Raw genomic sequence first — 16,599 nt, 5'->3', positions numbered from 1 at the left:
CTCGAGGTCATTCTTATGGCTCATACCTCGAATGTATGCCGATAACGTCCATTCAGAGCACTTTAAAACGAAAATAGCTGAGAAGTTGTGAATGCATTGGACTATTTTTGTCATTCTTAACTTCTCAGTCGATGACAGAGACAATTCAATCATTGAAATAGCTGACGTCCAAATTGATTGTGGTTTCTCTTTTGGGGAGAAATTTATGGCAAAGTCAAACTTTCAGCTTTTAACAGAGTTGACGTCATTTTTGATTTTTATAAATAGTGCACAAAGAATCTGGATTTATGTTTGAACCACTACGGCGGTTACCGTAGAAGCTGAAAATATTCTCTTTCAGTTGGTGACAAATATCTTCATTCCAGAAGAAATGTGTCATGCGGAAAAAAATTTGTTGCATTTGATTAGATTGATCAAGAAAATGGAGAAAGAAGAAATATATATTTATTACCAACAGACCGTTTATTCATAGAAGAAAGAGTTATAACAGGTACGTCTCAGATAGGGTCCTCATTGCTCGCTGATAAGTAATCATCACACTCACTATCGTCATTTATTCCAACAATATAGTGAAGGATCAGCCGCCTCATATTCCTTGTGAATAGACCATTTACCACTGCAATTCTCGGGTTTCCTCTGGAATAAGTGAGATGAGACGTAACTGCTTCTGACGTAAAGGAAAAACTAGCCAAACCTGATAAAATGATGTGAAAGTTATCAACCTGATAAAATGATATGAATGTTAATAGGACTCACTGCCGCATGGTGACATATGCTTTAGCGGCCGTGTCTTGGGGGATCGGTAGACCCTCCACATCCACTAATATATTGTCGCATTTATATTTATTGAAGAGTTTTCATCACCCAGTGAAGCTGAGATACAAAACCTGTCAGCGTATGATTTGGTAACATGATCATTTGGGACAACATGCACATGATCATGCTATGGTTCATATTCAGGTGACCTCACTTGGTATCACTAGTTTTGGCTATATAATGTGCATTGTTATACTCTCCTTAAGAGGGCCTCAAGGGAGAATAGTCCTTGACTAATGAGTCACACTCTATAAATAAAGCATTATTATTATTATTATTATTGGTGCAATTTTATTCAAGGTCATAACCAAGGGATATATATTATTATCACCCGCTTTAACCAACTGGAGGGCATAATTTATTGCAACTAATTTATCCAATCTTGGGATCAAGGTGTGGTTTTGGATCGACATCTGGGTCATAGGCATATATATTTGCAGCTGCAATTTAATAATTGACACATTTTTTCTACCTCCACGTCGTTTGTACTTTTGTGTTCTGGTTGTCAACGTACAGCTTGTACCAGCATTTCGGGGAGAGAATAATCATGCCATTACTGCTACTAATTATAACAATAACAATCATAATGATGATGATAATGGTGATAATTGTCACAGAGGTGGCAATAAGGATGATGATTGCGAGAATGAAGAAGAGCAATTATAGCATATTTGAATTCTAAACATATAATATCTCTCTCTTTAAAAAAATATTGAAAGAAAGAAAGAGAAAAAAAGAATTTGTTGTTTACTGTTTATGGCACATTAGCATATAAAAGTCAAACCATAACGAATTGATGGGCGCAAAGAAACGTGCCCGTGGATATGCCAAAGTTGTTTACTAGTCCTGGGGCGAGCCTGTTTGTGAATCGAACATACATCCCTTGAATCTGACATACTTCTTAGAGGTAGAGAGAGATAGAAAAAGAGAGGCGTTTACCTTTACCTTACCTAATATTTCAAACCTTGTTGGTATTCTCTGCATGAATATTGCTTTAATATTTATTATCTTGTTGGTATACTTTGTGTATGCAGTATATTAGTTTTATGTCAAATTCAAGCAAAAGTCTTAAGTTTTATATGAATATTCTTCTGTTGTGAATGGATCTATACAATTCCAAAAGTTACACATACAAAATCTATTGTTTATTAATATATCCTTAATACAAATGAAGTTAAAGATTAAAGTATCAAGCGGATGTTGTTGCATTGCTGAACAGCATATCATCACATAGCTTTGTAATGCCATTGCTGCCAGCAGTGGCCACTATTTGGATACTACCATCTAGGATCGGTTGAAGCAGTATGCGTGGATCCTCAACAGAAACAGTCTCTAATTCTAATGTGAAGCTGGATTCCTCATAGGCCAGCAATGATTTATGTTCATTTCGTCCTCTATGGATGATGGTAGAGTCTCCATCGCTTGACCAAGGGGAGGAGAAGCAAGATCAAAGTCTTTAATCCCAATAAGTTGTTTGTACTATTGACCCTGGAGTGGGGCTTGGAGTTTCATAAAGCAACTATAGTGCTTGCAAAGAAAACATTGGCGGTATCCTCAGGTATGGCCATGGGATTGATAATGAAAAACCCTGCAAACTTTAAAACCATTCCAAATATTTTTTTCCGTGACTCCTTGGTCCCATGCCTACTTGATAAGCTCTGGAAAGGATCACTTTGTGACCATATTCCTTGGATTTTCTGCTAGGTAAGAGGAGCACTCTTAGTTTTAGCAGTGGTTACATCGACTAAATATTGTTTGCTATAAGAGTTACAGATAATGAGTGATATGGGATAGTAGAGACAGTATATCAGTATTTTCCTTGAACGATCGTCAACGACTCGCGAATGAATGGCCATTCTAGATCAATAGCTGGGGTCGGTTGTCGCCACGGTGCTTATGGAAGACTTCTTTAAACCATTTGTCTCCAGTGGCTCATTTATCATTCTCTGCTATCTTGTTTTCAATCTCACGAGGAACGGTCAGGTTGCAAACAGGGTAAGCTTGGTTCAGACTTGCCTGATACATAATTGGCCAGAGTAGATAGTTATGAAAAAAAGTTGTGCATTAAAAAAGTAATGATAAAAGGCACTTTTTAAATAAAAAGGTTCATTCTATTTTGTGAATCACTGACGGTGACAGTATGAATTTCCATGATGTCTTATAAAGTTATCTCAGTTTCTATCCCATTAAATAATTGTATCTTTTAGAAAAAATAATGATGGAATCAAAGATATGTTTCAAATTTAATCCTAAATGCCAGAAGAGAAAAGGCAGCAATATATCTAGAAAACATGATTACAATTTGTATCACTTCTGCCAATCTGCTCGCAACATAGATGATGCTTGGTATTTCACTTTTCCAAATCTGTTGAATAATCTCCATCGGTCTATATGAAATCAAGGTTTTGAAAATGGCAATTTACATCAGAATTAAAAGTGTGTACATTTTGCAACTCTATACGAAGAACAATTCAGTTCATATAACTGTGAAGCTTCCTGCACACGGACAGATTCACGAGTTTATTCTCTATTCCAACATCTCCTTTCAACAAATACTTTGGCAAACTCATCATTCATTTATGCAATATAATGTTATTTTCATTCTTTTGACATATTAGGGGATAAAATAAACAGGCATTAACTGTTAAAATGAGAGCTGAACAAACGCATAGAATCCTATAAAATTAATTTAAGAAAATATAATGTTCGAAGTTTAAATGTGAAATCAGTGAAGGGAAATTTGGACAGTCTTAATTGATAAAATTACACTGCTAACCAAAATGCGTGCTCTCATGTGTTCGTTAACTCAGCCAGATTTAGTCCAAAATATAATATCTTTATAAGTTATTAAAATAGGGAAAGTGCAGTGAATAAATAGCTGGGGTCCGTTGTCACCGCAGTGCTTATGGAAGACTTTTTTAAACCACTTCTCTCCAATGAAAATTGTACAAAATCTAAGCACACATATATACAGTACTTCTGATAGTCTTTTATTTTGCACTATGTGCAAATATCCCATTTTCTTTAATAGTAGATACCCGGCATAACATAAGGGTTTTGTTCTCCTTCAACATTTTGATTTTTTTCTGTCAAATGTTTGTACCACATTTATGCTAGGGTTTGGTAATCATAGGAGGCAAGCATTTTTTTTTTTTTTCACACTCATTTTGTGCCTGTGTTAAGTGGCTTGATATACTGTGTGGGATGAGTTGGAATCAATTCTCCCCAGAACGACCATCACTGACACTATTGTTGTTATATCTTATAACTTTATCTATTTGAAGATTGTCAACACTAGTATTTTAAGGTTTTGTACAATTAGGACATCAAAATGTAAACAGTAAATTGCCAGTACATTAATTATCTTTAACTTGTGTCTGCTTTAATGATTTTGTCTCACAGTTGATAATAACTTGTTCTCAAGGCACACAACATTGCAAAACTTGGTTCATTTAAACAATGGCTTGAAATAGTGATATCCATGATGCAACCATGATAAAGAAATGAAGAAAAGATGAGATAGTTGCAATTATTGGACTGAGTCCCTTTATTGGTAAGTGGTTCCTTTTGGAAACCAATAATGCGTTAGCTTGAAGATATTTGTTGTTAATATTTATGTTGTTTGCATTGTGTTTAATTGTGTTTATGTTTCATTTTTTATAGCCACTTCTTCAGTACAGACATTTGTGGGATCGAATGCCAGTTTTAACATGCAGCTAGATCCTTATCCTGATCAGGATTCTATAATTAGAATAAGGAAGAATGGTAACTTAATAATGGTGATTAGGGGCACAACTTCTCATATTACAGCAGAACGGTTTGAGTTCACAGGAAACACAACTGAAAACCGGATCTCTTTCTTCTTGAGAAATGTTACACTTGGAGATGCTGGGACATATACTGCCACTGAAACAGGTATTTCACCTGGAGGAGAGCAAACATTAGTTGTGAAAGGTATGTAAATAAACAATATGATTCATTGTAATATTAATTGTATCAATACATTGTCACATCATAATGACTTAATAACTTTTCAATGATTTTAATTTGTACTTTACATCGTATCAATGCATTGATGCACCTTTATGATATTTCAAGCACAAGAAACTTAATTTTGCTGACAAGTATGGCATATATATATATATATATATATATATATATATATATATATATATAGTTATGTATATTTGATTTAATTTAATCATTAGTTTTGAAAAAAATTTGACTCAAAGTTTCCTTGACTACAGTGTATTATGCAATTAGTGTTGCTAGAAAATTATGGGATTCAGTACCAAAACTTCCCAATTTTATCAATAGGGTCTCTAATGACAGCAAGATGTACTTCACGGTATCAGCTGTAGTGTAACTTTAGTTACAGCTTTTGGATTGTATCATATACAACATTTATCATGCACATATCAAATTCATCTACTGTAAGGTACTGTTGATTTAATTGGGGGGTTGAGGTCGAGGGACAGGATGTAATTTTCTTTTGAGCTGTAATATTTTCTTTAATTTTTCTCAAGATAATTGCTGTTGTTTTCCTAATTATATCATGGAGATAATATGTGTCATTTTGCTACAAATCACAGAAAAATAATTTTCCAGCTATTGATAAACATAAATTAAACAAAAAGGTATCAGGCCTCTGAGACAGAACATTGAATTGTTAGTCCTTAATGTATTGCTGTATACCATGGTACGTATCGTGGTACATTAAGAAATCCCGCCGTATGCCATGGTTCAAAATTGTTCGCAGTACCCAGCTTTACTCTTTATACTAAGAAGTGTACAACTTAGGCCAAGATGGGTTAGAAGAGTTATTAACATTATACAATATAGCTGAACCCACAGTAATTGCACACCCATGATCACACACTAGGTCTTGAATGGTATACTGAACAAAATAAAAATAACAATTATAGTTCAGCTCAGCATCATCATGATATTCGTGTCTGCATTTTAGCACAATGCAGTTAAAAGGATCAAATGTTCATATCTTGAATTTCTAGTTATTCCTTTCAGTCAGTATAGCATCAGTCCCTTCTAAGAACTCTTGTTTGTAAGTTGAATTAAATTCAGGATGCAAAGAGTTCTGTTCCAGTTTATAAAAATATGTTCACTTTCATTTAGCCTCTCCATCCAAGCCTCAGATAATTGCACTCAATGGTTCTGCTGTATTGGGGTCTGACTACCGCCTGAATTGTTCCTCTGTGTCAAACAGTGCACCTCCTGACCATGGCCTGTTTATGATGTCAGAGTGGAAAGTAAATGACCAGCTTATTACATCAGGAGGACAGTATCAAGTCAACAGAACAGAATTGACCATTGCCAGTATATCAAGACAAGACAATGGGACTAAATTAATATGTGTTGCATATGAGGATTTACTTGCAAAGTCAGTTCCAAGCACTGAATATGTCATCGATGTGAAGTGTAAGTACTCAAAATTTGTCTTACATATTTTCAGATCATTAAAATTGCTGAATATGATAGCTGCTGGTTAAAATTAATCTTTGCATCAGTTTTTCTGACTTATGTTTATGCATTGGATTTTACCATGTCTGTAAGCAAAGGGAATTTTACTAGAGAAAATTTGATTGTATGGATCATAAACGCATGAACTTTGTAATTATCTTTCTCAGATTAAAGCATAGGTACCCAATAAAATCACGAACAACATCAGTTATTTTCATTTATGATCCCAGTTCATACAACTGTTCTGTGAACATAAATCAATAATATGACAAATTTAAATTTACAAACTATCCTCCAGTTAGTAAATCATACCAAAACATTTCATTAATTGGGGATATTTTAATGGTTTGGGTTTCCCAGACTACGTAGGGAAATGTGAAAAATGTCAGGGAGTAGAATAGGTTTGTTCCCAACCACTAAAATCCCCATATTTATGCTTTTAGCTTAACTAATTGAAAAATTAGTATCCAGGATGAAATTACATAATCTTTCAGAAGTTAATGAATTTTTCAGCCAGTTGCAAGAAAGTCTTTGTTGGTACCATGTTCAATAAGCGTAATCATTTATATTTTGGAAACTGCACAAATGACCTCAAAGATACATGTCCAAATGATACATTTTCTCATATTATTGAGCATCCAGTCACATTTTTGTAAATATGTATGATTAAGTATAACAATGTGTAAATTAGCTTCCCGTATGTAATAAATCACCCGTATCATAGGTGTACTACAGGCATATTCTACAGGTAAGATACAAATGCTTTTGGTTTCTTAAGACTGAGACATATTTCAAATGCAAATATGATACTAGCATATTATGCAAGAGGCATATTATCTGGAAAATGTACACCCGGCTAATTTACTCATGGTTCAATGAATACAGACAAAAAGGATGAACAGTGTAATTGATTTAATAACCTCATAACACATTTCATAAATAAATTTGCTGGCAGAATCATTCACAACATTTCAGCCATGTTCCTTGTCTGCTGAAGAATGTTATATTTCATTGCGATTCTGTATTCTACAATGTTTTTCTACATTTTCATTTTGAATAGCTCATTTTCAGTGACATGATTTAAATTGGTCGTTCAATTGCTTGTCAGTCCACATGTCAAACACCATGCATTGACGTAATTCAGAAATAATACTTCTACTAATAAGAATAATAATGACTTTATTTAAAGAGGATGACAGAGTTGTTTCATATAACTAATCCTCCTGTGGCCCTTATTATATGCATATTACATTCAGAGTCCATTACACACACACATATGCACGCACAAAACATTGATAATAAAGCTATATTTACATATGGACATAATAAAAAGAAATTTTAAATGAATATGCTCAACTAGGTCCATTGTGTATATACAGCACAAAAGTATTGAGGCAACAAAGTGGAAGGTTAATGAATTTTTACTTTTAAGTTGTCTGTCAAATTGAGCATAATCAGCTTTTCATTCATTGAATTAGATTATAATTAACAAAAATATACTTGTACTTTCTTGATTTCCTTTGGGATTCTGTTCCAAATTAGTAATCATTATTATTGACAACTTTTCTTAAAGCATTCTTTATTTGGTTTTGGGATGGAAATTTGGTTAGCTGAACTTGATCTTAAATTAGGGGTGTTGCCTTGTTTTCTTGCATTAAAGGTTTGAAAGGAAACAAAATAATGTATGCTCATTATGTTGTCTATACATAGCAACATAATGCAGGTCAGCAAAGTAAAGTTAGGATTTGTATTCTGTACATTGAAATGGCTTTAAATGCCATTTTATAGGAATATAGTCAGATTTGTTTTGTGTAACTCATTTTGTGGTTTTGTACATGATCATCTTTTCTGACATATATGTTTTCGAGAGTCTTGAAAGAGAAACATCGTCTGATTTGGAAAATGCATGTTTTATAATCCAAAATGTTCTTTAATTCCATTCAGTAATGGTCATATGTTATCCTTGAAAAAATTAATTTCATCCTGGAAAAAACCTCAAAAAGACCTGGAAATTTATATTTAGAAAAGTGTGGGAACCACGTTCATTGTGATTAGAGTGGACAATGGGTTCCCTAATTCTTGACGCTGTGCTGACAAAGAATTCAATAAATATATTTGCTTTTTCAAGATCCTCATCAATAATTTGGCCTTCCTGGCTAAGTTGTTGGATTTTGGATGACTTCTGGAACGCTTACCTGCACCTAGTTTGTTAAAAACTTTCCATATAGAATTTGTATTGCAATTTTTTTCTAAAGTCAACTGATAGAAATTCTTCTTTGCCTGATTAATGACTTTGTTTACTTTATTTCTCTATGTCATATAATGTGCTTGCCAACCAACTGATTTGAAATAATTATGGGTTTTCATTAGCATCTAGAATACCCAGAGGCAACCAGTTGAGATGGAATTCCAGTTTTACTCTGTTTATGAGGTATATGTTTATCAACCACCTGCATGAAATGTTGGATCCATATATCATGAGGAACACTTGTATCATCAAACACAGATACTATACCCCAAGGAACATTTATGAGGTCTTCCAGAAATTTGCCTTCATCATAATGCTTAATTGATTTATTGTTACGATTTTATGAATTTTGGATTTTGCAGCTGTTTCTAAGCCCGACTTTCTGGTTAGGAAAATCGGAAAATGATCACTAAGTCCTTTCCTTGGAAGATGTATTTTTGTCAACTTTGTCTCATATTTTATAGATATGATTTATTAGAGTTTTTGAGTGGTCAGTTTCTCATGTTGGTTTGTCCACTAATTGGATTAGATCAAAAAATTTTGTGAAATTTAACCAGTTTTTGTTATTCTGATTATTATTCATATGATCTCTTTTGAAGTCACCCATAATGTTCATTTCATTCTGTTCATCTGTCACTTTGTGTACTTGCTTTTCAAAATGCTAATTCGATTCAACCTTTGTGGAAGGGGACCTAGAGAGAAAGCCCACTAAGAATGGCTTCGTATTTTATTGATTTATTTTGATTCATTATGTTTCAATTTCATATGAGTATAGATCATTTCTCCTCTCAGCTAATAAACTCTTGCTACCATAAACAACACCTCCATCCCCTGAACCTCTATCACATCTGATTGGTATGCCATAATCATCAATAAAGAAGAAATCACTTTCATGATTACCATATAACTTTCTCTTAAACCCAGAATGTGGACATTAATTGGTTTTAGATGATAATAATAAATTCAATTGGTCTAACTTATTATTCATACTTTGTATGTTGATGTGTCCAGTGTGTAGACCTTGGCCTTTAAATCCTAAATCAAAAATGTCCTTAAAGTGAATATTACTTGCAGGTTCAGACGGGGAGATTATTTCCACCATGACAATTTCTTGAAGCATGCATGTAGTCTTTGTTAGAACATTTACAAACTTTAATATACTTCCACTTGCAATATGTCCATCCCAGTTGTCAGTTGGAGAGATACAAGTATTAGCAAAGGTCCCAAAGGAATCAACATGGGCATCATCACCCAGGACAGTTCCTAATGTTTGTCTTGAAACATTATAGAAATTATGTCTAATTAATTGGATAATATCTTGATAGCCTAAGCCAAGCACCTATTGCTAGGGTGAAGAATATCACAGTGTTTGGCCTTATTTCCAGATTCTGAAACAGTCATAGCATTGAATTTTCATGGTATGTATGCATGCATCAGAACCATGGTTTCTAAGCAATTATAACACAATCCTAGATTGTCTGGTTCTCTGAAAGTGTTGTCTTTGTACCTGTTATATCTTTGATTAATGTATTTGCCTTTGAGTATTGGAACATGTTCATGTATTGCATGCAGAAAGTTTGAGTCCCTTTTGGTTTAAATAGGTTCTTTCCTTAGCCATGAGGTATTCAAGCACCAGGCCTGACTTTGTAACAAACACATTTTCAATTTCAATCGGTTTGTGTTCCATTCACTGCATATATGCTCTATTAAGGCATTCAGTTTTCGAACTTCAGTGTCAATTCTTGGAGCAACTGTGCAAATGAATACAATCTGGGTTGTCCAAGTAAATGTTATTTATCATATGGTAAAAATATTTTCTTCTGTTTGTTCGGTCTCAGTGTTAGACTCATTACCTCGCACACTGATAATGTTATCAAATTGTGAATGATCTATTTCTCTGATCACATGAAGTATATGAACAGTTCTCATCCCAAGTAATGACTAGATTTTTGCCCAAATGTCACAACCCCTCTACAGTATTAGGGCTAATACGGCAGAATGGTTAACATTAATATTTTGAATGATTCAAGAGCCCCCAGTCAGCATGGCTGACAGCTTCAGTACATGAAAAACTTAAGGTAAATAAACAAAAATGTAATCAATATAATAATAAATAAACTATTCAAGTAATTTCTGGATATAACTATTTCAATTACACTTTATTCATAATTAATACATTAATTGGCATGTTAACAAATGCCTTCTTTATTGCATCATATGAGAGTTAACGTCTTAATTGGAGAGAGTCTCCTAACCCTTGTACTCATCTGTATTCATTCTCTCTTCTCCAATTCTCCCATCACCATCCCTCCTGCACTCGTCCTGTGCTGCTCCTTGTAATCCACTACTCCTTATTTAATGCCATCTCTTATGTGCACCCCGGGAGCTTCTTGAAGAAAATATAAGGGGCATAAGTCCTGTTCTCGCTATATAATCGCCTTGTAATCACTCTCACACATACTTCTCATCAGACGAATGGTGAACACATTACTAGGACCTTCTCACACACCAGCGCCTCTCATTCTATACACGCCTTGCTCTACATACAAAAATATTACTTAGGACACTCCGTAACACACACATCACCTAAATGTTATGTTGCCTACTTACTGATAAATACAAACACATCCAAATTCAATTTTCTTATCGATTCAACTATATACTAGGAGGTAATATTCTCTAATAATTCTATGATGTGTTATGTTCCATGTCCTAATAAAATAGCCACACGTTATAATATGCAATCTATTAAATTCTTATCTACACAAATCAACACAAATGTTCAGCTGAGATATTTCCTATCTGTAGAAGCTTTTTATTACTTTCCCAGTTAATTCCTCATCCCCTTTTTTAAGAGTGTCTTGCTCAGAGTGGTCCTTTCCCCAAGAATTTGTTTAGAAATGGATTTTGTATCATCTGTATTAAAGACTGTTCAAGTGTATTGCATTTCACGGGTAGAGACGTATTTATACGTTGATAAGTAAAAGGTACATCGGATCACAGTTATAAACTTTGAAAACCTGTGAACAAATTAATACGATTTAGATGTACTTAAGATTCCTAGGAGACGGGGTCCTCTTTTGTACAAATGTTGAAATAGGCAGGTTATTACCCTCAAGACAGCAAAATTGAATTCATATTCTGTACACTGTATTATAACTTAAAATTTCGAATGTCTCATATGTATGCTAATAGTTGATTTTTAGACACTATGAAGTAAACCCTTCTTTCTGTGGGAAACATCTACTTGCAACTTCTGTTTTCTTTCATATCTAATTTAATTTTACAGTGCTGTACTAAATGTTTCACCTGTTCATAACTCTAGTCAGTTTGTATCATTGTACTGTGCTACTGATGTGTTAATAAATATGAGATTAAATTTAATAAGCACACCACTATGCATTAAAGAAGAAAACTCTATTTTCGGTGTAATTGTGGACATTGTTTGGTAATGCCCACAGCAAGGGAATGTGTATGTTGTTGTGACATAGAGAAGGTCACAAGTGTCTGCAATGAATACCAGGGGATACAATGTATAACACACCATCCAGGGTTCAGTCCAGTTAGACATGTTTTAAAAGTTGCTTACTACCAGTATAGACAACAATTTGGAAAACGTCCAGAACAAGGAAATGAGTAAGTAAAATATCTGAGTAATTTATCATGTTCTTTTGTTTTCATGAATTTTGTTTTCATGACCTATGCATGAAAGCATATTATTGGAGTTATTAATACAGTAAATAAATAAACCACTTTTTCAGTCATTTTATGACACCTTTGTGGGTTGAACCCTTGTTCCGGAGGCCTACACTGCCTAACCTTTATACCAAAACAACACATATACATGTACAAATACTGTTTTATATCATTTTTTTGTGTCGGAAAATAAAATGGTTTATATATATATATATATATATATATGCACAGATTATATTGGAATCATTTAACTTTTTTGATATACAAAATAATAATAAATCACACTGGCCACTAGTACCGCTATCTACTAAAACTTTTGATTTCCTAATTTGATCTAATGCATAAAGCATATTTTATTTCAACTTAATTTTCAAATTATTATTTCAGAAGACATCGGTAAACAGCATATAGACAATTTGCTTGGTGGTGTTGGCACATCTTGGGCAAGGAAGTGAGGGTCATCATTCCATCATGTGTTGTTCAGAGGCTCCATACTGCCTTTCCTGATCAAAACCTGAACTACCATATTTACCGTACATGTTGGGGCACCGTATTTGTTGGGACACCATAAATTAATTTTAAAAGTAATTTTTTTGTGCACTGTATGTTCTGGGACACATCGTTTTTTTTCGAATCGTAAGTTGTGGGACACCATTTAAATCATTCGAAAATTACATGTCGGAAATAGTACTCCAACTGTAATTTTATTTAAAAAATATAAAACTGTATACTCGGCATAAAACTCTTCAATCCACTGCAGCTGCATCTCATCAACACAACCCTTCTCCTGCACACGTACGATCTATTCTTTTCGTACATGAATAAATGTTTAGCTTTCTCATACCGTGAAAAAATGTTAGAGACAACACACCACCTGAAGCGGAAACTGCAAGGACAAAAGTCAGATGTTTTCAAATCTGCACTAGTCTTTCTAATTCTCACACTTTTGACGCCCATCTTAAAGTCAGTCTATCCAGGAATGCGATCAAAGTACACTAGAGTTTTATCCATGTTAATGATCATATTGTCGACGAAATGATCTATTCATCACGTGATTTTATTTTGCTCCAAATCTTCTGGATGATGCTGGGTCATCGATGTTCACGCACGAAGCATTATATTGTAAACTTTAAAAACTGTTCCATTGTTTCACTTTATTTTAAAAAAAAATCGTGAATACTGGTGAAAAGAAACCCAAGTTAGCTTCCATATCTCGGCCGTCTTTGTTTATTCGAAGCTAAAATATAAAAAATCGGCACATGTAAAAAAATCCAAGTCGGCTTCTGAGGTCAGCTTGCTTTGCAATAAAATAATCTTTGTATTGATATCCTATAAAAAAATCGGCTTTCGAGTCCAAAGTCGGCTTGCTTTCTGATAAAAATAACCTTTGTCTTTGATGTCCTGTCGGTAAGTTCAAAGAAGAAGTTTACTGTTGGCTGCCAGCTGCGTTTATTTACCACCAGGGCTTATATGTGCTTGACATTTTTTGTAGTAATTATTACAAAGGTGCACTGATGTCTGCGGATAAATAGTAATGATACTTTTGTAACAAGCGCCGGCGAAAAGATTTTCACTTGTACTGAAGTGAATGTGTTTTTAAATAATGAATTTTTTTGCGACATACTGTCATACAGTAGACCTGGATAAAAATTATTCTTGGCCATTTTGAACCTAACACCGTGCCATGCATGAATGGCAGTTGTCTTCAATATATTGGTTGATTATTTCCCTCTTGTTTACGAATTCATCGACATCTGTGCACAAAGCACTATATTGCGTCAAAATTTGTTCCATTGTTTCAGTTTATTTTCAAAATTCCCGTGAATATAATTGATAAGGAACCCAAGTTTGCTTCCATATCTCGGCCGTCTTTGTATATTAAACAAAAAAAAAAATTTTTTAAATCGGCTCACTTTACAAAATCCAGTCAGCTTCCGATGTCGGCTTGCGTTGCAATAAAATAACCTTTGTATTGATATCCTTTACCTAAAAAAAAAAAAAAAAGGAACCAAAGTCGCCTTCTGAGATCGGCTTGCTTTGTAATAAAAAGCACCTTTTGTCTTTGATGTCCTGTCAGTAGGTTCAAAGAAGGAGTTAACTGATTGCTGCCAGTCGTGTTTATTCACCACCAGGGCTTCTATGTTCTATGTGTTTGGCATCTGTGGTTACAATTAATACAAATGATCATTGACGTCTGCGGGTAAATAGTAAGGATAATTTTGTAACCCGAGCTGGTGAAAAGATTGTCAATTACACTTAAGTGAATGTGTTTTCAAATGATCATTTTTATTTGCGACATACTGTCATACAGTAGACTTGGATATAATTCAGTCTTGATTATTTTGCACCCAACATCGTGTCATGCGTGAATGGCATCTTCGAGATATCGGTTGAATATTTCCCTCTTGTTTGCGATTTTGTTGGCTCCATTTTCAGTCGGATAACATGTTCAAACTTTGGAGCACAAACACACACAATTGCTTCTCAATGTTCATGTGAACAACGTAGTGTGTGGTATCAGACAGAACTGATACACGCTACAGTATGGAATCCTACGTTTACGGATTTAGTGGAAATATTTTATTCTTAAATGCTCATGTTGAAAAAAGGAATAAATGATAACAACACAAGGTTAGTTTCTTTCTTTTTATTATCAATTCAGCGTTTTATTTATCAATTTTATTGCAACGTGCAGTGGGGTGGGGGGAAGCACAAATGCAATACAATTTTATTTCATTTCTTAAGTCTTGGGACATATGACCAAAGTGAAAAAATTTCACCATAAGTTCTGGGACAGGAAAAAAAAATAATTATTTTAACGTGTCCCAACATATGCGGTAAATACGGGTACACTGGCTTTCGTGAGGCTGACAGCAATTAAACCTGCGAAGAAGATTCTGAGTAGCAATATTCTTGTTAGGCATCTCATGCAGACTACATAATGGTGGTGGTACATCTACGAGAAGTTTTACTCTTCATCATTCATGTGAGACACCTGTCCATTGTGAAATGCTGTTTTCATCAGACATTCAATGTAGTCTGTAAATTAAAGTAAATTTAGTATGCATTGTATTCTACAAGCAAAAAATTGCAACCTTTTGTTGAAGTTAATACACGAATAAAAAGTATTGGTCTTTACAATTGTTAGCATATTTTTATTATTTTACCACAGGGCAAAATCATGACCTTTAAAATTAAAGGAGTGTCAACTTTAACAAATATTTTGCCTTTAGTGTTTGAATTTAATATAAAAAATAAAGTAGGTACTTACCCTTGGTACAACAGTATTTATATCTCTAAGTGATATATTCCTTTCTGTTCATTAATTACTAATGTATATTCTTACCATATGATGAGTCAGCAAGGATTTCCATGACAGTGTATTCTCCTTTCTAGTGCTTTCAATACACTATTTTATATCTGGCTCTCCCATCCTTAGTGCATGCTTGCTCTCTTTGGTTGTTTTCATTAAAATGCACTGTAGCTAGCCAAAGCTTATTTCAAAGTAAATAAAGATGCAAAATATGATATATGATTTTTTTAAAAACCAGATAATTTGTATACATATTTTATTTGCAAACATTCCAAAACACTAAAAACTGTTATGCGATTTTACATTGCAGGATATCAAAAGATCAGATCTTGATATCTATAATTTAATTTGAATATGAATGTACTGGACTATAAATAAAACACTGAAAAACCTGAATCGGTATTTTTTTGTGTGCAATAATTTAAGATTTACCTTGAAACATTCCATGACAGGTGAAACCAATCATCTTTGGTGCAAAATGATTGATCACGGAGTGGTATCCCGCCAGTGCTAAAGTTTGTTGTCCAGATGACAGCATCGGTACATCTTTTCTCATTTGTCTGCTGGTCACAATCTCTTCAAGCTTTTCAAATACTTCAGATACTCTAACTTATAAAATATATTCATCAAAGCTTGGTTTCATGCTATCTTGCATGAAAATTAAAGCGTGCACTAACAAAAATGTATCTAAATTCATAAATTACTAGACCAATAGCAACTAGTCAAAGTCACATTCTTATATGACTTGCACTCCATAAGATGCTTTTGCATCACAAATATCATTGATCAATAAGAAATAGATCTACTAATTGAACAAACAAAATAGCTTTGATTTTCTGTTTTTAACTATTGCCTGGAAAAAATGATAACCCAAAGTGATTATCTTGAAGGTATATGAGTACCTGTACTTATCATCTTCACTGCAGGTTGAGTCATTGGTTTTGGCGCCTTGATATAAGTTTGGAATTTCTTAGACCGCTGTTTTATCATTTTGTTGACTTGACAACTAATGGATGCAGTCAGAGGCCTCACTCTATCAATTTCATAT

The 16,599-nt window shown here is 33.9% G+C and overlaps 1 protein-coding gene across 1 annotated transcript in view; it reads left to right on the top strand.

Moving 5' to 3' along the window:
• The window catches only part of LOC149806803 (protein turtle homolog B-like), a 264,646-nt gene that overhangs the window by 50,514 nt on the left and 197,533 nt on the right, over window positions 1–16,599 (top strand). Inside the window, exons 2-3 of the mRNA XM_089971057.1 lie at window positions 4,480–4,770; window positions 5,950–6,252. Of these exons, the coding sequence (XP_089827183.1) occupies window positions 4,480–4,770; window positions 5,950–6,252 (594 nt within the window). The remainder of the gene's footprint in view (window positions 1–4,479; window positions 4,771–5,949; window positions 6,253–16,599) is intronic.

The sequence above is a fragment of the Sinohyriopsis cumingii genome, chromosome 1 (assembly GCF_028554795.1).
Source record: "Sinohyriopsis cumingii isolate HCF-2022 chromosome 1, ASM2855479v2, whole genome shotgun sequence".
Classification (NCBI taxonomy): Eukaryota; Metazoa; Mollusca; class Bivalvia; order Unionida; family Unionidae; genus Sinohyriopsis; species Sinohyriopsis cumingii.
Note: the sequence above shows the minus strand (reverse complement) of the source record. Positions and strands in the feature narration are given on the sequence as shown.